General features: G+C 46.2%; 1 protein-coding gene across 1 annotated transcript in view; it reads right to left on the bottom strand.

Moving 5' to 3' along the window:
• The window catches only part of LOC146185274 (uncharacterized), a 43,273-nt gene extending 23,230 nt beyond the window's left edge, over positions 1–20,043 (bottom strand). The window contains exons 1-5 of the mRNA XM_084607788.1: positions 19,978–20,043; positions 18,739–18,819; positions 10,680–10,748; positions 8,443–8,481; positions 4,400–4,506 (exon numbers count right to left, since the gene is read on the bottom strand). Coding sequence (XP_084463914.1) covers positions 4,400–4,506; positions 8,443–8,481; positions 10,680–10,722 — 189 coding nt within the window. The 5' untranslated portion in view covers positions 10,723–10,748; positions 18,739–18,819; positions 19,978–20,043. The remainder of the gene's footprint in view (positions 1–4,399; positions 4,507–8,442; positions 8,482–10,679; positions 10,749–18,738; positions 18,820–19,977) is intronic.
• Between the last annotated feature and the right edge of the window lie 1,129 nt (positions 20,044–21,172).

The raw sequence follows: 21,172 nt of genomic DNA, 5'->3' as shown, positions 1-21,172 counted from the left end.
GCGAATATGCAATTAATGAGTTTTAAAAGAGGCGGCGTGAAAGAGTACACATCCACGATTTAATATCCACCGAAAGCCGAGTCATAGCTTTTTCAAGGTTTTCTTGAGTGGCTAAGCTGAGAACCTGACAGGATAAAACGTGATGCTATTGAAAAAAATGCGCTGGCCTCGCCCCAACGAATTGATTTCAATCCATTAATATTTTTACACGTGGAGGATGCTCGGCCAGTAGGCCTCTATCTGGCGAGCGTAGAGAAAGAGAAGTTCGCGACGCTGCACATTTTTTGTCGTATATTTTTTTGTGTGCAGAACGCAGTTTCAAGAGAGGTCTCCTCGTGCTTTTAATCTTACAAAGTTACTTTGCGCTTCGGGTATTTGTTCATTTGAAAGTATAAAACAGGCAGTAGCTGTCCGTGACCTAAGCTAACAGTATGATTAGGTGGTGGAAATTGGCTGTTCAAGGTGAGTTTGTTAAGCCTCCAACCTCATAGTTTCATGTAGAACTCGCAGATTATGACTAGCAGCTTACCGGTATCACTCAAGAGGAAAGTATACAACAGTTGCATCTTACCTGTACAAACATATGGGGCTGACACGTGGAGGCTAACCAAGAGGGTTCTACTTAAGTTGAGGACAACCTAGAGGGCTATGGAACGAAAAATGGTAGGGGTATCATTAAGAGATAGGAAGCGTGCAGAGTGGGTCCGAGAAATAACTCAAGTTACCGACATTCTAGCGGAAATTAAGAAGAAGAATTGGACATGGACAGGACATGTAGTGCGAAGAGAAGATAACCGATGGTCGCTTAGGGTAACAAACTGGATTCCAAGGCAAGGAAAGCGTAGCAGAGGGCGTCATAAAGTTAGGTGGGCGGATGAGGTTACGAAGTTCGCAGGGGTCAAGTGGATGCAGCTAGCACAGAACTGGGTTAACTGGAGAAATATGGGAGGGGCCTTCGCCATACAGTGGGCATAGTCAGGCTGATGATGATGATGAATGCTGGTACTCCATTAAGAAATAAAGCACAAGAACATTTTTGTGCGTTTAACTGAACACGGTTTTGGTGCACCATTGCTGGACTAAAGATAGGACGCTGGTTGCCCTTGTAGATAACTCGCGACTTGTCTCACCAGGTACAAGGATAATGGTGTCGTCGGCACATGCCTGAATGTGAATTGGGAAGGGAGAGATATATTTAGGAGGTCATAAATAAAAATGTATCGCTCAAGAGGAAAGTATACAACAGTTGCATCTTACATGTACTAACCTATGGGGCTGAAACGTGGGGGCGAACCAAGAGGGTTTTACTCAACCCAGAGGGCTATGGAACCAAAAATGGTAGGGGTAACATTAAGTGATAACAAGCGTGCAGAGTGGGTCAGAGAAATAACTCAAGTTACCGACCTTCTAGCAGAAATTAAGAAGAATTGGGCATGAGCAGGACATGTGGTGCAAAGCGAGGATAGCCGATGGTCGCTTAGGGTAACGAACTGGATTCCAAGGGAAGGAAAGCGTAGCAGGGAGCGGCAGAAAGTTAGGTGGGCGGATGAGGTTAAGAAGTTCGCAGGGATCAAGTTGATGCAGTTAGCACAGAACCGGCTTAATTGGAGAAATATGGGAGAGGCCTTCGCCCTGCAGTGGGTATAGCCAGGATGATGATGATGATGATGATGATGATGATGATGATGATGATGATGAAATGACAATGTTACAAAGTAATGGGGAAAGAGGCGAACTTTGTGGACTACCAAGAAAAGAAGGAGCCGAAGTAGAACAAAAAGGAGATATGTTAAATTCCGGTCATCTGAGAAAGAAGCTAAAAGGAAATATATATTTTTTGGACATCGGTGCTGCCTTAGGAAACAAAAAATTAAAGGGTGCCAAACACTATCAAATGCACCTTTAAAGTCCAGAGAAATTAAAACCACAAGGTGCTTCTGTTGTTCGCAATTCTGTAATAATTGAGGTAGTTTATAAAGGGCCTGGACAGAATTCCGGCCATGAGTGAAACCATACTGATTCCTGTGAAGCAAATTATTTTTTGATAACAAGTAGTACAGTCGACTATAAAGCAAGCGCTCGAGAACTTTACCATATAAAGAATTAATACAAATCGGGCGGTATGAACTCGGGAGTTCCGGTGGTCTGTAGGGTTTCGGAATAAAAATAACTCTGCCTATTTTCCATGGTTGAGGGAAGGTACCCAAAAAGAGAGAAGATTTAAAAATAGAGGAAAAGAAGAAGGGATGAGCATTAAACAAGGAAACGACAAAACGAAGAGAGATAAGATCAGGGGCAGCAGAAGACGTTAAATTCATTGAAGTTATAACAGCCTCAATTTCTACAATAGTAAAAGGTGGATTCTGGATTGAGTTATTATAAGGCTGCTTAATAATATCCCTAACGTGAGTATGTAAAGGTAGATCTACAGAATAATCGCCCAAAGCGACATGTGTATTCAGCAGAAGCTTTATAGTGTCTTGAAACGTCTCTGTACAGATACCGTGCATGACCGAAATTCTATTGTCGGTTGCTTAGTAATTATACACACGCTCCAAATGCCGTCTGTGCTGTTCTATCTTCAAAGTGAATGGCTGCTTTCATTGAGATAACAAACGTTTAAGTAAACTCTAGTTTGTCGTCCTCACCTTTCGTTGGTTAACGTACGCACGTGCCGTTCTTACTTGCAGAGCTGTTGAAAGCAGTAGCATAGCGGACGGTTCCTCTCGCGATAACGATTAAACACGCGTACATACCTTGCTGTAGTCTATATAGTTCAGATCTGAGCCGGCGGAGCGGCCAGCTTAGAGCGAACGGCGTTTCTCTTGAACCAGTGCATGCACCCTCATCACCGACCTTACCAATCGCGCCGTAGCCCCGTTTCGTGCGGCTATGAAAGAGAGCAGTAGTGTCGAACAATTAAATTGTTAAATTGTTCGTGGCACCCTACGATGAAAGCGGAAATATTGGCGGTTACAATGTTTCGGGACAGATGCTACACGACAAGATCAATGCCGCATGCTATGAACATTTAGCCGGAAGGCAGCCGGAGCGCTTCTTCTTCTTTTTTTTTTAGGCTATACTGCTGGTTCACAATGATGTCCATGATACATGACGACTCTTTTCACGCCCACAAAGCGGCAAAAAGAAGCACGAATCAACGTATAAACTCTGTAAGATACGCGCTGCAGTATAGGCAGAGCTGCCGTTGTACTACCCAGTAAGTTTTTTTTTTTTTTTGGCCGCCAAAAGGCGGCGCCACGCTATTCAAAACTCCAGCGCAAGGCTCCTATACGTAGGGCTTTACAGGCTCGCAAATGGCTGTACGAATTCAGTGTCCTGTGTCATTGGTAGCGCATCTGTGCACTCGATGCGCTCTCGTTCATTAACTATAGGCTCAAACACGCGACACGATACGAAGAATTTTTAAAATTTTCTCAAGCTTTACTGTTGCTTTGTCACCGTTCCTCGGTTATTTTATAGGGATGTAAACAAGTTTTTAAGTTTCAGAGAGAATCTTGGGCAGGCAATTTTAAGACAGCGGTAAAAGTCTATGCCAGCTCACATCTTTTTTTTTTTTTTTTTTTCACAGCATGCATGATTACGCCATGAAAGTGAGAGTTTTTTTTTTTTTTTTTTTCTAAAACGAAGATGCCCTAACAAAGCTGAAACTTACACTCACTGTAAGCACAAAGCTGCGGTAGTTTTCACGTAAATTATCGCGAGGTAACCTCTAGCACACGTGGGGCAATAGTGAATGCTTCGATCTCTTCGACCGCGAGTTGGAAAAGAATTCATGCTGTATAATGCAGAGCTTCGTTAAAATTAAAACAGAAATACTGAACCAAACAAAATTACTTTCCGGTGATAATAGTTTATCTTTAGTTTAATGGGCAGCTTCCACTGTTTGAATGAATCATTTGCCTGTTCGCATCTCATGTCATCCTTCATAACAAGCAAGAACAGCAACACTCTTGAACCAAAACCAACTGATTAAAGTATTTTTTTAACTTTCCCTACAAAGGCATACACTGAGAGAGAGAAGGAGAGAGAGAAAGAGAGCCTGGTAACACACTCCTACTCCCCTCTTGACTGAAAGGCGCGTAAGTGCGCATGCTACATGGTGCTACCGCCGCCGTCGAACATTAAGCAACCAAACTTGAGCTTGCGTTCTCTACTGAAATAAAAAAATACTAATTTTGACGTGCAGTAAACAAACATGCATTAGCAATTAATTACTTGAGTAGGCCGAGGTATCAGCACTCCACCTCAAAATTTCCTCCTTCTTAAAATACAACCTACTACTCGCCCTTAACTTAACCTAAGACAAATGCGAACACATATTAACAAATAACAAAAATTTCCTTCATAGCTCTTAGTACAAAGGAGCTTTACATACATTATTTGAAAGCACTGTAAAATAAGCTTTCAGGTATTCCTTGAAGACAGCGTGTTTATAGAAGTCTTCGTCGTATATAAAGTACAGTCCCAAAATTATTTTGTCTTCTGCAAACAAGAGAGATCAAAATAATATAATCTTAAAGTTATCTCAAAACTCGCCACGCGCTCATGCGCTGCACTGTATGATTAATTACTGAGACTCATACAAATATTTAAACATTGCATTATTCTACTTCAGCCTACTGCCCTGCACGCCTTTGAATTGAAATACTATTTCTACGCCATTGTATAGTATCTACTAATCGGCTTGCTAATATTCATCCAAACATTTCTAAAGCGAAAGTTTACTAGCACCGTTGACTGAAAGTGCTCTCAGCGTGCTGGCATTTCGAGGTACCAATGCCCAGCTGTTCGCTGGCAGCAGCACGAAGAGAGAGGGAGCATGTGGGACTGGAGAGATGCGACCTTTCGAAGCACGCGTGCAAGAGCATGTGGAGTCTCAGATGGCCAAAGAGCGGGCGGCGTGTAGCTTGGAGGAGTCCGATATTCAACTCGAATCTCCCTGCGACAGGCAGACCGGTACCGACACGTAGCTGTACGGGATGCGCCGATGCGTCGCGCCCACAGCAGCAACGCCGGGTCGACATGTGTGATATTTTAAAGAGACTTGTGCTTTCTTAGAAATTTAGGTGTGTGCTTGCATAAACACGGGATTGGCAGCCCTGCAGGCACCGCTGGGTGCGATGTCGATAGGGCCCTGTGGCCTTTGCGGTCGGGATCACAACTAAGCAGTCTTAAGTTTCTCTGTGTTATTTTTTCTCTGTCTTACGTTTTTTCAGTCATATCAAGATCACCGTAGTCACGCAACGATAATGCTTATTATCTTACGCGTTATTCTTTTTATTATTATTTAATTGTTGTTTGGAAGAGAGATATAGGCTTATACTGTTCCGTTGTCGCCAATTGCTGTCCACAAGAGTAGATAACTGAGAGCTTATTAGCGGGCATGAAAGTTGTTGTGTAAGGATCGATGAGGACATCAGAAAACTAAGCCAATTGGCATAGCTAACCAAATACATAGCAGGCGTAGTTGTCTGTGCATTTTTCTGCGCATTCTTGTCAACGAGCAAGAAAGTGAGCGTGAACGTGAGCACCCGTTAAGGCGTGGAGGTGATCGGCAAGCTGTTTCACGGTGTGACGAATGGAGTTGAGCCGAATTCTAGGAAGCACCGTGCGTACACGTCTACTGTCAGTGAAATCTGAACAGTGACTGCCACGTGGGGAGCGAGGCCGATGTTGAGGGCCCGCAAGCAACACGTTGACTGCTCAGTCCAGTTTAATACGCACTTGCACAGCACCGCTCGGTGACTAAAGCGACGGCCGCAACTGCGATACGCATAACTTTCTCGCTGGCTGGAGCTGTGTGGCCGCTCCGTCTCATAATTGGCTAAGACGCGTAACGCGTAAAGCGCGAGTCGCCACCGCCACCTTCTCTTTTTCGCTTCAACTTCAAGGAAAGGTAGCGGCCTCGGAGAGACAGCGAAATACGTGATTGCGGCTGGTTGTGCTACACACTAAAATGGTCGCCTGAGTTGGCACATCATACGTGTCGTTATTTATTTTAAATATCATGTTGCCTGTAATCTTTTATTTCAAGAAATAGAATATGCTGGGCGCACCTCTACAACGCTATCTGTAAATTTGAAGGTCCGCCCCCTACGCGCGCTGTCGACGACTGCTACTGCTGCAGATAGGTTTCCGTTCTCGCCGCCCGCAAAGCGAAACTTGACTGAGCTCGGCCTCGCCGGACACTTTCTCACTCTAACCGCAGACACTTGTCGGGGTCATGAAAGGATTAGAATTCTAAGGTGGGAGTGGGATAACAAATCCCAAGAAATAAACGTCTGGTGGTACTCGTGTCAGCGATAATATCATTCGTGAGTCCAGCAGAGTACCGGTACCCAATTGCACAGCGGTGAAGAACGTCCCTGCAACTATCATTGTTACGACGTGAGCTCTTATACGGAGTATGCCCATAGGTGTCGTATGTATTCAATTCTTCCAAGGCAAGCGACCAAGGTTACCAGGAAAGAAAGACGTTGAAGAGAGGCGAGGTTGAGAGACGGAACTGCGGAAATAAAAGCACGAACTAGATTAGCGCTACTGCCGAAACAGAAGTGAACCGCAAAGAAAAACACTTGAAGAGATTCAACTATCCTTCAATAAATTCAAACGAGCGTTAGCCATCGGCCGCCGTCGCAGTCGCTGCTGTAGTTTTGACCTCGGCTCGCTTCCGCGCTTGGTAAGCTTCTCGGCAACGGGCTACTCTGACTTCCCGTTGTTCGATGGTCTCGGCAGTCTGTCTGGCAAGCCAACGGTCTGTCTTCGGCGAGATGGCGCATTCTCATAAGGCTACATGGAGCGAAGCAGATGGAACTTCATGAAGACGGCAATGTTCAAAGAACAGTAAGAGAGTTTTGTCATTTTACATGAAGCTTCATCGGCTGCGAAATAACACTGCGCTTTCGTGCCTGGGCACGACGATGAAGACCACGATAGTGCTTGCAGCGCCGTCGTGTCGTCTCCGCGTGATTCCTTTATCTCAACAATAAGGTCATCTAAGCAGAATAAACCGGTGACAAATACAAGAAATAAATTTAAAACGAATATGAGCGCATTTCAAGGCCACCATCCCCGTCGCTTCATGAGAGCAGTAAGCTTTGGGGCGAGGAGTGTACGCTGCCTTGGAAGAGCCGCCTAATTGGGTACCACATATCGGTGCTTGCGTGTGCCTCCGTGAATTTTGATATTTGTTATGGTGGGTACTTACTGGCTTTTAGCTGGCTTGAATTATGCAGCAGAGGGATTTAAGTCATGAACTATTTAGTTTCTGCTCTTTGGAATATTCTCGTGATATAAGGAATAAAAAAAAAAAGCTGTTGGGCAATGGATTAAACTACATACCATAACGCCGAAACATCTGTTCGAATCCACTTCGTAAGATTTTTGTTCCTGAAATCGTTTTTTTTTTTTTTTTGAACTTACAAGATTCAAGAAAATTACAAACACATTCCGTAGGGTGTGTTCTTTTTAGGTTGCTATATATGATGCTTTATTCTGAGTAGTCGTAAACCTAGCCGTGAACAGCCCGGAGGCCCCATGAAGCATACATGAAAGCGATGGGGGAGGGGGGTACGGCAGCGCTTACATTATGCAATTTCCTCCCCGCAATCATTTCCTGCCATCAGTGAGTGTGTGTTACCTTTAGCTCACTTTCAGAGACACTTCTCAGCAACAATCGCCGTTTAACGTGCTAATAGACAGCCAGTGAAGAGAAAGAAGTTTAGGGACCCTACTATTGAAAGATGGGAGTTACGCGTCACCTCTTCCACCTAGCGTTAAGTAGCCAAACAGGGAGGGCGGGAGGTCTCGGTAGCGAGCACCGCTTCACGCCGAAGTACAGAACTAGGTGCTCATCGCGATGAAAGAATGAGTGAGGTGCTTCACTGCAACAATTGAGGCGCATCGCATCGCAAGAATGTCAAGCGCAGATCGCGATGAAGAATAGTCCAGCGCACGAAACGGGAGTCTCTGATGAGAGTGAGATGGCTTATATATTGATAATTGTATTTTTTATTTTCTTTTTTTTTTCCTCAGTTAAGCTGTAGTCTTTACATTATTTTTTGTTTCCTTTATAATGTATAATTTGAAAATTTCTGCTATCATAATGTGGTATTATATATGAAATTTCACTAAATTATTTTTTCTTACACAGTTGCTGCCTGTCTTGTGCATTTGTTTCTAAAGAAGATCCCATTACAGTTTCTCACTTCGGAACCTCTCCTTATATATGTGTTGTATTAATTAAACAAATTAACAAATATTCTTAATCCGAAACTCAAAACTTAAGCAGCTGTATTGTATCTTCAATAAAGAGCTGCTCTAGGCTAACATTTCTTTACGGGGTAAGTATTGTAATATTGCTTATGGCAATGTTTGTCATTCACAACAGCCGGAAAATGCAAAATGTTTAATAATTACCCTCTGCCTCGTCTTCCTTAGACTCATCGAAGGACATACCTAGAATAAGAAAAGGGTTACTGTGAAATGAAACATTTGTTTTGTCAAGGCATTTATGCAATCATTCAAGAAATGAACTTCAGAAAGCAAGCTTTCGAGATGCTATCAAATAATGTTTGATAACCTTTGCAGAAGATGGAATTCATGGTGGCCATTAATATCACCATCTGAGTGCCGCATGAATCCTAACTTGCACTTTTAAACACCTCCGCGAACATCTCCGCACAGCCGATGTCCAGCAACCACAATACAATCGTTGAAATGAGAACAAACATACCTCTGTTTTTCAGCACTGCATCTAATAATATAAGCGGTTTCGTTACCAATAAAAAGGTATTTCCGAACTGCAAGGCATCTGTGACCATTTCTATTTTACAGTTACAGCTTCACGACTCGCACCCTCGCTTTGATGCTTCCCAGAAGCCAATGGATGAGGCGATAGACGTAACAAACCCGTCAGTGCAGATATGGCAGTGTGCACTGTAATATACAGAGATGTACTCGAGGGAGAAGCATTTAATTACAGCTCCAAGGGAGTAGACTGTGCCCTTAATTCTACATATATTTGTCCGAATTGGCATTCAAGCACACCTCCAGGAGGCCAAAGGTGTGAGTGCACGCTGGTATTTATATCCATCGCAAAATATATTTAAAAAAAAACGTGACCCAGCGGCATTGGGCGTGAATGAACAAAGCGTACGAAATTCGGTGAATATTTATTTATTTATTTAGACATACTGTCAATCCACTGGGGATTTTAACAGGAAGGGCATTTAGTACAAAGCATATCAGGGTGAAAACGACTACATGGCTAAAAATGTCAGATTCAGAGTGCGTAGTCTTAAAAGGAACTTAAAAGGTGAAACGATGGGAATACAGTGTCACGCATGTGTCTTTTTTATTGCCACAGAATTCATTTAAACCAAGAGATCACCTTACTGCTTACGTTTGCTTCTAAGATATGGCAGCACGTAAAGGTTCCTGTGTCACGGTGAAGGAGAAAATGCATAACATAAACAGGATTCTTTTGCCACGTGCTCAAGAACGTATAATCGAGCGATAAAGTGGACAGGCCACATGAGTTGCTACGATTGCTGTTTTACGGCGAAAGCCTTGACCATCTCGAGTGGCGGCTACAGAAAGCGTGCGCAGAAACCATGTATAAGATCTTCTTCAGGGAGCGTTTCTTCCGGGGACGTTTTTACCTAAGCCCATTGCACCCACATTCGATTACTGACCAATGTGAAGCGAAAACAACATTCAGGAGTCGATGCTAGTTTAAAATAGCATTGGCACCATATTGTCACGTGTTGTTGACAAGGCAGATGACAAGAAATGAAGGGTCTGGTAGTGCACTAAATGAACTTTTAATTGGTCTGACTTGCGCTCGAAAAAAACTAAGCAATCCTGTAAGTACGAATGTCTGTTGCTTTCGTCAGCGCTCAGCTTAGTCTGGAAGAAGCATGTAGATAAAAATGCAAAGATGAGCAGAGCAACCTGGATCATTGAGGAAACGCACGCGATGCCTGGAGTCATTGAGATACAACTCGGTGCATCTTGCATGCCAGAAGAAATGATGAAGCCGCTCTCGCAACAATGGGGATGAACAAAAAAAAAAAAGAGTACGTACTCGGCCTGTATGCTAAAAATAGCAGTGACAATGCCTCATGCTGGCAGCCATGGAAAAACAACAAATAAAGGTTTCAATGGTTCGCTGTAATATTTCATTGCGGTCTGTAAGTGGCAAAATTCTTTTTTTTTTAATTGAGTCACAGGAAAGGAAAGGTGCAGTATCTGTCACACTTGCTCCTGTGGAAACCTGAACCGCGACGTTAGCGAAGGGAGGGAGGTGGGAGAAAAAGAGGAAAGAGAGAAAGAGGAGCCGTCGTGGGGGTTCGGGAGTAATTTCGACCACCTGGGGAGCTTTAACGTGCGCTGACATCGCACAACACACGGACGCCTCTTCGTGTCGCCTCCATCGAAACGCAGCCACCGCCTTCAATTGTGAATTTTTTTTCGTGATGGTGTTACTTTAAACATCTCGTGAACATTTTGCTGTTTCACTCTTCTGCCAGTTATAAAATTGTTGAACAGTGAAATTGACGCATTCGCCACTTCGTTGGTGTCAATAAAGACCCCTCACTTAGGATTAATTCCGAATTTTATTAATACGAAAGGCGGCAAGGTTGAGGACTTACATAGCAATACAACCCAAAAGGCTCCAGCGCATTGCGTCCTCATTCCTACAGGAGCGAAGCAGTCGAAACCTGTAAGAGTAAGGATAAAGATTGCACACTGATCTCATTTTATCTCCCGAAGTTGTTCAAAGCTCTTTCAAAGCACGCAGCAACAAGGCTGGCTAAAACCTGTGAACGTTTCCAATATAGCAACACCAGGGTGTTTAATAAGCCCCTGTAAGCAGAGTGACGCTTTTAAATTGAAGTAACGCCAGATATTTTAGGCAGAATAACCACACCATTCTATACGGGAGAAGTTCAAAACACGCTAAAGGCCTTTCCATGATATTGTCACGGACAACAGGGCTAGACGCTAGACGTAACAGACGACAAGACGAAGCTGTACCAGCAGGCAAAACGTTCGGCGCTCAGCACGCGAGTCAACTTCAGTGTCCTCTTCTTCCAGGCGCAGCAAGAAGATGGAGACACCAGGTGGCATTACTCCCCCTCTTAAAAAAAGAGAAATAAGGGACGGAGCGCGAGGTAAGGTGTCCTACGCAACAACGAAACAAGCGCATAGCGCACTACCGCGTGAAATAGGGCTTCATGCGGACGACGTGCACGACCTCGGAGCGTGGTGGCCGACGCGAGGGCTGCACAGTACCCACTGGAAGAACTTCGTATGTTACTTCCGTGACTCGGCGCAGAACTTCGTAAGGTCCGAAGTAGCGGGAAATCAGTTTATCACACAAGCCGGGCCGACGCACCGGGGTCCATACCCAAACTTTCTCTCCGGGATGGTAGGCGACGTGTCGATGACGGAGGTTGTAGCGGCGTGCATCCGTGCCCTGCTGTTGCTGAATGTGAATTCGGGCAAGTTGACGTGCTTCCTCAGCGCGCTGAGCAAACTGTTCGGCGTCTGGCATGAGTGGATGATCATCTGTGCAGCTCGTAAGCATAGCATCCAACATCGTCTGAACGTCACGTCCGTAGACTAGGCGAAATGGTGTAAAACGCGTCGTCTCTTGGGTGGCCGTGTTGTAGGCATATGTGATGTAGGGAAGAATTTCATCCCAGTTTTTGTGCTGCGAGTCTATGTACATTGCGATCATGTCGGCGATGGTTTTGTTGAGTCTCTCCGTGAGGCCATTCGTCTGCGGGTGATATGCAGTAGTTTTTCGGTGGCTGGTATGACTAAGCTCGAGCACGTCGTGCATGAGCTGTGCCGTAAAGGCGGTGCCTCGATCGGTTACGACTAGGGACGGTGCGCCATGACGCAACACGATTTGCTGCATGAAGAATTGAGCGATCTCAATTGATGTGCCCCGCTGCACTGCCTTGGTTTCCGCATAACGTGTGAGATAGTCGGTCGCGACTATAATCCATTTGTTACCCGTCGATGACAGCGGAAATGGGCCCAGTAGGTCGATGCCGACTTGGTCAAACGGCGTCCGAGGTGGAATAATAGGTTGGAGCAAACCCGCGGGTTTGAGAGGAAATACCTTCCGACGTTGACACTCGCGGCAGCCTCTGACGTAGCGATGGACGGCGTCAGAAAGTTTAGGCCAATAATAGGCTTGACGAACTCGAGCGAGTGTGCGTGCAAAGCCTAAGTGGCCGGAGGTGGGCTCATCGTGGCAAGCAAAAAGGATGTCGTCGCGCAGGTCGGCCGGCACGACAAGGAGGTGCGCTCGATCAACAGTGCTGGAGTTTTTCTTGAATAAAACGCCATTCCGAAGACAGAATGCAGAACGGTGCCTTCCAAACTGGCGGGGGACGTCAGCAGCGCGACCCTCCAGGTGGTCAATGACAGGTCGAAGGTCTGGGTCAGCTCGCTGTCGGGTCATTATATCTGAGGCATTCAGTAGTCCAAGAAAACTTGTGTCATCCGTGGCGTTATCGACAAATCCGACGGGTGCCCGCGAGAGCGCGTCAGCATCTTCGTGCTTCTGACCAGACTTGTACACAATGGAGTAATCAAATTCTTGAAGGCGAAGGCTCCATCGTGCTAGGCGCCCTGATGGATCACGGAGATTGGCCAGCCAGCACAGAGAATGGTGGTCAGTAACGACTTTAAACGCGCGTCCATAGAGGTAAGGCCTAAATTTCATAGCTGCCCACACAACTGCGAGGCATTCCTTTTCCGTAGTGGAATAATTTGTTTCAGCGCGGGAGAGCGTGCGGCTGGCATACGCAATGACCCTTTCCACGCCAGCTTGGTGTTGAATGAGTACAGCGCCAAGGCCGATGTTGCTGGCGTCGGTGTGGATTTCGGTGGTAGCGTCTTCATCAAAGTGCGGAAGAACAGGAGTAGTTTGCAGTCGTCTGCGTAGCTCCGCAAAAGCCTCCTGTTGCTCGGCGGCCCACACGAACTGTGTATCATCCCGCGTGAGGCGGTTCAGGGGTGCGGCTACCTTGAAAAAGTCGGCAATGAAGCGGCGGTAGTACGCACACAAACCCAGGAAACGTTTTAAACTCCTCTTAGTGGTAGGAACGGGAAATTTTGCGACAGCGGCAGTTTTGTCGGGGTCTGGCCTAACGCCTGCGGCACTCACGAGATGACCAAGAAACTTCAACTCTTTGTAGCCAAAGTGGCACTTTTCGGGCTTGAGCGTCAAGTCAGCTGACCGGAGGGCATCTAATACTGCTCGAAGGCGTTCAAGGTGTTCTCCAAAGGTTTCAGAGAACACGACAACGTCGTCGAGATAAACTAAACAGATTTGCCATTTGAGGCCAGCGAGAACGGTGTCCATCATGCGCTGAAAAGTAGCCGGCGCTGAACATAGGCCGAATGGCAGCACTTTAAACTCATACAGTCCATCTGGGGTAACAAAAGCTGTTTTTTCGCGGTCCCGCTCATCAACCTCAATCTGCCAGTACCCGCTCTTCAAGTCAATGGAGGAGAAGTACTGGGCGCGACGAAGCTTGTCGAGCGAATCGTCGATACGGGGCAGCGGGTAGACGTCTTTTTTAGTGATGTCGTTCAACTTTCGATAGTCAACACAGAAGCGAAGGGTGCCATCCTTTTTTTTCACAAGCACGACAGGGGACGACCACGGACTGTTGGAGGGTTGGATGACACCATCACGAAGCATCTCCTGAACCTGTGTGTGAATCGCTTCACGTTCCGTCGTTGAGATGCGGTACGGCTGCTGGCGTATAGGGCGGGCATCGTCGGGAGTAATTATACGGTGCTTCACAAGAGGTGTCTGCCGAATTTTCGATGATGTCGCGAAACAAGCACTGTATTTTAAAAGAAGAGAACGTAGGTCGTGCTGCTGTGTTTCCGAGAGATCTGTACTAATATCCAGACGATCAAGGGATGGGTGCACATTTTCAACTTCTCCGAACGTAAAACATTCAGAAACGTCCGCTAAGGCGTCGGCGAATGCGATAGCGGTAGCGCGGAAAAGATGGCGGGGCTCGTTCGTGAAGTTAGTCACCAGGAGCTCAGATCGGCCGTTACGGAGATGGATGAGACTCCGCGCCGAGGTGATACCGTGGGTGAGCAAAAGGGACTGGTTGCCCTCAGCGACCGCCGTTCCGTCACGCAGTTCATCGCAGTTAACGGTCACAAAAACACTGGAACGTGGCGGAATAGAAACGCTCTCGGCGGAAATTCGAAGAGGGGCGTGGCTTTGGCGGTCTGCGGTGTCAGTATCATCCGCTTTCTCAGTTGAAAAGGTCACGGTACGCTTCCGGAGATCGATAATGGCCCCATACTCCCGAAGAAAATCGACACCAAGGATACAGTCGCGGGAGCAGTCAGGTATTACAAGGCAGCTTACAACAAACGTGGAGTTGCGAATTTGGACTCTCGCCGTGCACTGACCGCTCGGAGTTACGACATGCCCGCCAGCGGTTCGAATCTGCGTGCCAGACCATGGCGTCATCACTTTTTTTAGAAGCGCCGCTAGCTTCCCGCTTAAAATGGAAAAATCAGCACCAGTGTCTACCAATGCGCTAACCTTATAGCCGTCGAGGACCACGGGTATATCCAGCGAGAGTCTATCTTCACGTGTACGAACTGTCGTCGGGGCCGTCAAGTCGCGGTCGCTCACAGGTGGCGTTGTCGGGGGGTCTTCGTTGCGTCGATTTGAAGCGGCCTCGCCCCCTGAGGTCGCTGTCTTTAGTTTTCCCGGCTCGGACTAGACGGCCGTCGCTGCGCCATCCAGGAGGAGCTGGGCTCCGAGGATAGTCGGCGTGGAGACGGAGATCGTGACTGTCGTCTAGAAGTTGGCGCCATGCGCTGCTGGGCTACGTAGTCCTCAATATCCCGGGGTCTTTGGCCTAAAGGAGGGCTACGCATGTCGATGGGGAAACCCTTCAGTCCCAGTTGTCGATATGGGCACTGTCGATACAGGTGGCCAGGTTCTCCGCAGTGGAAGCACAGGCGCTGCCGATTTGGGGCACGCCACAGGTCTGCCTTTCGGTAGGGTGGTCGGCGGTTGTCGATGTACAGTTCGGAGTGGGCTGAATACAGCGAGCCTTGGTCGGGTGGCGGTAATTTTGTGGAATCGGTTGGGGAACGTCGCAAGATGTCCGCATAGGTTGGCCGACAGGGCTCGGTGGAAAAGGATGGCGGGTTAGCGGATGGTACCGAAGGCCGAAATGCTTGTTGGAGCTCTTCTCGGACAATACTAGCGATAGAGCCGATCGTCGGCTGGGGAGCACCGAAGAGCGTCTGGAGCTCTTCGCGCAGAATGGACCGGATGATGTCGCGAAGAAGGTCCGGACTAGCCCCGAAGGCCGAATGCGGCTCCGTGAGCGAAGCGGCGAGTACCGGCCTGTCGTAGGTCGTAGACCGCTGCTGGAGCATCCTTTCCATCGTGACTGCCTCCGAAAGAAACTCTGCAACTGTGCTCGGCGGATTGCGCACGAGCCCAGCGAACAGTTGTTCCTTAACGCCGTGCATGAGATGGCGTACCTTTTTCTCTTCGGGCATGGCCGGGTCAGATCATCGGAACAGCCTAGTCATGTCCTCCACGTACATGGTTATGGTCTCGTTCGGCATCTGTATGCGAGAGCGTAAAGCCCTTTCCGCTCGTTCTCGGCGATCCGGGCTGGTGTAGGTGTCCAGGATGCAGCGGCAGAACTCGCGCCACAATGTTAGGGCGCCTTCGCGATTCTCGTACCATGTACGAGCGCCATCTTCCAGGCTGAAGAAGACGTTCCTGAGCTTTGCGGCGTCGTCCCACTGATTAAATGCGGCGACGCGTTCAAACTGGGTGAGCCAGTCTTCGACGTCTTCCGTCTGACAGCCGTGGAAAACCTTAGGTAGTCGTGGGTTCTGGAAAGTGTAATACGTTGGCGTTTGCATGACAGGTCGAGGGGCGGCTGCGGTGGTGAATTCCAACGGCCCGTGCTCAGGTGGTAGGCCTAGGTTCCTCCGGCTAGTGCGGTGAACAGGCGTGTCAATTGGCACAGGACCTGAATCCTGGGTATGCGGAGGAGTGCGGGACATATACTGGGATCGATACCCAGCACCTCCACCAAAATATGTCACGGACAACAGGGCTAGACGTAACAGACGACAAGACGAAGCTGTACCAGCAGGCAAAACGTTCGGCGCTCAGCACGCGAGTCAACTTCAGTGTCCTCTTCTTCCAGGCGCAGCAAGAAGATGGAGACACCAGGTGGCAATATAAAGTCCCATGAGCCCACTTAGACTCGAGATACAGCCAATATGATCTGATTAGAATGAAATATTAGAGTGGGCTGGACCGGTCGCCGCACGTCATGGACTGTTGGCCACCACCCGGGATCAAGAGCCAGACCAACCCTAGTTCCACCTTGCTCTCATCGGCCTGGTCGATGTACTGCTCCAATCTGCTCAGATGTCCATCTATACTGATGATATCTGCATTTGGGCGCCAAGTGTGACTCGTCCCCTAGTTCGTGCGAGACTTCAAAGGGCAGCATCAGTCGTGACGTCTTATCTACATTTGCAGGGCCTTAGCATTTCAAGTGAGAAATGCTCTCTTGTGGCCTTCACATGAAAACCAATGTCGCACTATACCATATCTATAAACGAGAAAGCCATTTCTTATGAAAAAAGCCATCGCTTCCTGGGAGTTGTCATCGACAGGAATCTCTCGTGGAGCCCACATCTGAATGACATAAAAAAGAGACTACTTGCCATTGTCCATGTTCTCTCCTTCGTCGCGGCATAGTCATGGGGTGCATGACTGCCCTCGATGCTACAACTTTATCGATCATTATTTATGGGGTATATTCGGTACAGCCTTCCGATATTCAACAACAGCACGAAGACGAACATTCGGACTCTACAAAGTGTGCAAGCGCAAGCTCTCCGCATCTGCCTCGGTCTGCCTAAATGAACCCCAACGGCAGCAACTATTCTTCTAGCCGGGGAGCATCCTGTCACTACCTACGTTGCTGTCGAGACCATGAGAACACACATTAGACACCTCGCACGAGTTCCCAATCACCACCTGGCAAATTTCCCAGCATCTACACCATGTACTGCCTTTTCAAAAACCATTGAAGCTCACCGCACTCATCTTCCTTCGCAGTTCACTCCTGCTTCAAGACCGTGCGCACCCAAATGGGGCCTACATGAACCTCAGATTCACCTATCAATTCCTGGCATAAAGAAGAAAGCTGAGGTACCAATGCTTCCTTTGCAACAAATGACGCCGGATCATCTTCACTCTAAGCACAATCGCCGAATACATGTAGACACGGATGGCTCAGTTACGTCAGCCAGCTCCGCGGAGTCAGTGGTAGTACCGGCAAGGACCGTCATGATAAAGCTAAAGACTACACATCTCACCTCTTCGACTGGCGCTGAACTAGCTGCCCTACGGGCTGCAGTCGAATACATGAGCCAGTAACTCTCCCAAGAATGGTAATTTTTCACTGACTCCAAAATAGCGCTTCAAGGCATGCAAGCGGCACTACGCCACGGCTCAAATGAACAACTAATTGCAGAGATCCACACGCTGCACCACGCCATAATAACCAAAGGCCACGACATCATCTACCAGTGGTTGCCAGGATACTGTGTCATGATGTAATAATATCCTGAATATTTGCGTAATGGTTTAATATTCCAGAATCCAATTCGCGAAATATATGAAGGGACTATATTCTGCTGCGCAGTGGGCTGATTTGTTTCGGCACTAACTTTGGCTGCATAACCACAAAACGTTGACTGGGAATATAACGTTCTCTTCCTCCCCGCGCCGACTCGCGCATCTTCTGGGAAGCCGCTATCTTCCGCCTCCTCCTCCTCCGCTCTGTAGAAAGCGCCTCTGTTCGGCTCTGCGAAATGCACTTCTACTAGCCTATTACAACTTTCGCTACAAAAGTATACGAAGATGCATTTACATGAGGAGTTAGGTGGGTATGAACAAACTAACCACTAACTCTCAATGGTTTTTGTTCGCAAAAAAGTGCTATGCATAAATATGACTGCTTGTTGCCACCAATACGAGTGCAGTGACGTTCGACCTACTCGCCAGGCTAAAGAACTCATTGGAATACACAGAAATATGCTGCTATAATGACCCAAAGAGAGCTAGCTTGTCTAACCATGGCTATGTGCGTGCTAGGTTCTATCAACACATAAGGATATAGGCGTCGAAATGATTCACCTTCGTGAATCATTTCGACGCCTATATCCTTATGTGTTGATAGAACCTAGCACGCACATATTTTCACTCATCCGCCCTCGTGATAATCTCCACATAGAGGGCCACTGGAATGGAATAGGCTTTTGTGAATGTGAATGTTCTGCATCGTGCCAGAAGCATTTCTCGGGAAAGAAAGGTTGTTTAGGTTCTTTATAACCGAGAGTACTGACTAATACACAAAACTGTATCATTTAAATGAATTCTATCATAATTTTATTCCTCCAATTTTATGTTCCCTCTTTTTCTACTTTTTTTTTTGTTTGGAAATAAATGCACACTTTAGTAATATGCTCAGAGATTCGTTCACTCGTAAAAGCAGTTGCTTAAATGAATGTTATTGTATAAGGAGCAGCATAGCATTTCTGCATATTATTTAACGACAGAATAATATATTGCAGGAGAAAGAAATTGGATGATCTTAGGTCTGCAAGTCTTCAATGAGAAGTTGACTTTACTCTTTGACGTTCAAGATATGTCGACCGAGGAATGCTGGATGTCTATACCTAGAACATAGGAAAGATGTGCTGAAGGACTGTATGTTTATGTGGCTGAAAAAAATTCACTGCTTTGAGCGCATACTTCGGCAAACTTTGAAATACATTTTAGCAAAAAGCAACGTGTACAATTGATCGGGCAAGTTTTCTAGCCTCGGTATACAGCGGTTGTAGTAATTTGCAAAACCCATTTTTGTTGCGTGTTTTTCACTAACTTTAACGTTTATACTTTTTGAGAGCCACTTTTTTAAAGCCTCTCTTTAGCCATGGAAGGTCGGCAAAGCTTGTAATAGCAAAATCTGACATTTAGAGGCGTCTGACAGTTTTATGATTTCAAGAGCACGGACAATGAGAAAGCGAATGCTGGATCATTGCGAACATAATGTGCGCCATGTCATCTATGCCATTGTCCTGCGACGAAATGGATGGCTGAGTTGGTTTTGTGAGACCACAGCTACACTAAGTAATGAGACATATTACAGCAAAACCACTTAATTTCCGGTAAGAATCAATTATCACTTGATTAATCCTTACTATTTCCATCGTAAATTTATCGAAACAGTTTACGAAAAACAAATTTTTTTTTTTTTTTTCAATAATCCTTTACGCATCAACCTCCCTAAATTTCGCATGCCAAATAAATATCCCGAAGGTAATTAAATATACTTCAATCACATCTTAACTTTTATATCGATCAGGCTCTATACTGTCGACCACGTGTCCAAAATGTCGCTTCCAACGTAGTGAAAATAATACTTCCGTAGGACTTTTGTAGAAATGGTTGGAGATGCCGAAACAACAAACCATGCTAAAAAATTTATGCCTTTACCACCTTCAGCACAATACCAGTAGTGAACACTTCTATGACTTAAAACTAAAAGGCATCGAGAAGCTCTGGTATGTAATTAAGAACACAGCCCCATACGTGCGCTCAGTAATCTTCATCGAATAATAATAATAATAATAATTACTGATGTGAGAGCTGGCGTGAAAAGGAGCGCAATTTTTCTTTGTTATTTGTGCCTGCAGACTGCGAAAAAAACTCACTTATTGAACTACCAGAAAATTGCGTTCATACTTTATGCTTCGTCCTGCGCATTTTCCAGCTGAAACAGTTGGCTCTGTTGCTATCATGCTCACGGTCTTTTCCGCCCGGCGTTTACTTACGTTCTTTGCAATTTTCTCCAACGTATGCGCTGCCGTGAGGCACGACGTCCTGCAAAGTACTCATCTTTTGGCGTACCACAATAAGAAAGTTTTGCCAAGGATATGACCTTTTAGCTAATGCACTGGACTTCACGGAGAACATTTAGTTTTCTTTGAGGAGACATTTGAGTCTCAGTGCAGTCAAAAGTGTAGCTTACATTGGTCATGGCGGATCGGCTATATTCAGAAGCTTAAGACATGCAAAATGAGGACTTTAAAAACCAAAAGTCTCATGAGGGCACAAAGTGCGTCACCGCGAATTCAGGGCGACTAGCAAATGCTAGCGCACTAAGATACCAAGTGTCAGCGTGTGCATCTAGGATCACGGCATTGACATTCCTGGAAGAGTGGCGTGAATGCTTATGGATGATAACAAAGAAACGCCGTCGGAATAACACAGTACCTCTAAATCGTTGAGATGCAGAAAAAAAAAATGTGTACTGCGCTGAACAAACTTTTGCAACAACAAACGCACGCTGCTTTACTTTTTTCGCTTCAACAAGAATACTTTTCTTTTTTCCCTGATATACGGCTCCACCCTGGTCCGTTTCCCTTTGCCAATGTTGACCCTTATCTAGATTTTACTCCAAGGTTCGAACTCGTAAAGCTACAGTTACTTTACACGATCATGATGCACCTACACCATGCATTCTACTCAAGCACCCACAAATGCAAGGCGACTCATCTGCAGACAAAAGACTGCAAGACGTTGACGGCTGAAGAAACCGTTGGTGCTGATGAGGTGTATAATGGAAAGTTAACATCGCTGTTTCATTTGAATGACATCACCTTTGCGTTTATAGTTACTATTTGTAGAGAGTAATATATATATATATATATATATATATATATATATATATATATATATATATATATATATATATATATATATATATATATATATATATATATATATATCAGTTCAGTTCAGTTCAGTCGTTCAGTCGTGTCCGACTCTTCGTGACCCTATTGACCATGTCACGCCACGCTTTCCGGTCTCTCACTATCTTCCTAACATAACATAACTTCATCTGCAGTGCCTCGAGGATGCCATCTAACCATCGCGTTCGCTGCCTACCCCTTCTCCGGCGACCCTCAACCTTTCCCAACATCAAATCTTTCTCCAGCGACTCCTCTCTTCTCATCAGATGACCAA

Source organism: Amblyomma maculatum, chromosome 6, assembly GCF_055883805.1.
Source record: "Amblyomma maculatum isolate TAMU_Amacu chromosome 6, ASM5588380v1, whole genome shotgun sequence".
Taxonomy (NCBI): Eukaryota; Metazoa; Arthropoda; class Arachnida; order Ixodida; family Ixodidae; genus Amblyomma; species Amblyomma maculatum.
This window is presented reverse-complemented; position numbering and strand designations above follow the sequence as displayed.